General features: G+C 65.7%; 1 protein-coding gene across 1 annotated transcript in view; it reads left to right on the top strand.

Annotated features, from left to right (window-relative positions):
* IGF1R (insulin-like growth factor 1 receptor) overlaps positions 1 to 210 on the top strand; it is a 117,571-nt gene that overhangs the window by 114,249 nt on the left and 3,112 nt on the right. Inside the window, exon 20 of the mRNA XM_014545431.1 lies at positions 68 to 206. Coding sequence (XP_014400917.1) covers positions 68 to 206 — 139 coding nt within the window. The remainder of the gene's footprint in view (positions 1 to 67; positions 207 to 210) is intronic.

Below are 210 nucleotides of genomic sequence, written 5' to 3'. Positions count from 1 at the left end.
GGAAGCAGCGGGCACGTGGTTCTGTGCACCCGTCAAGGCCTCACGTCTGCCCCCCTCCTCTCTGCAGGTCCTTCGGCGTCGTGCTCTGGGAGATCGCCACGCTGGCCGAGCAGCCCTACCAAGGCCTGTCCAACGAGCAGGTCCTGCGCTTCGTCATGGAGGGCGGCCTTCTGGACAAGCCCGACAACTGCCCCGACATGCTGTACGTGT

The sequence above is a fragment of the Myotis brandtii genome, unplaced genomic scaffold, assembly GCF_000412655.1.
Source record: "Myotis brandtii unplaced genomic scaffold, ASM41265v1 scaffold409, whole genome shotgun sequence".
Taxonomy (NCBI): domain Eukaryota; kingdom Metazoa; phylum Chordata; class Mammalia; order Chiroptera; family Vespertilionidae; genus Myotis; species Myotis brandtii.
The sequence above is the reverse complement of the archived record's forward strand: the minus strand, read 5'-3'. Positions and strand labels throughout refer to the sequence as shown.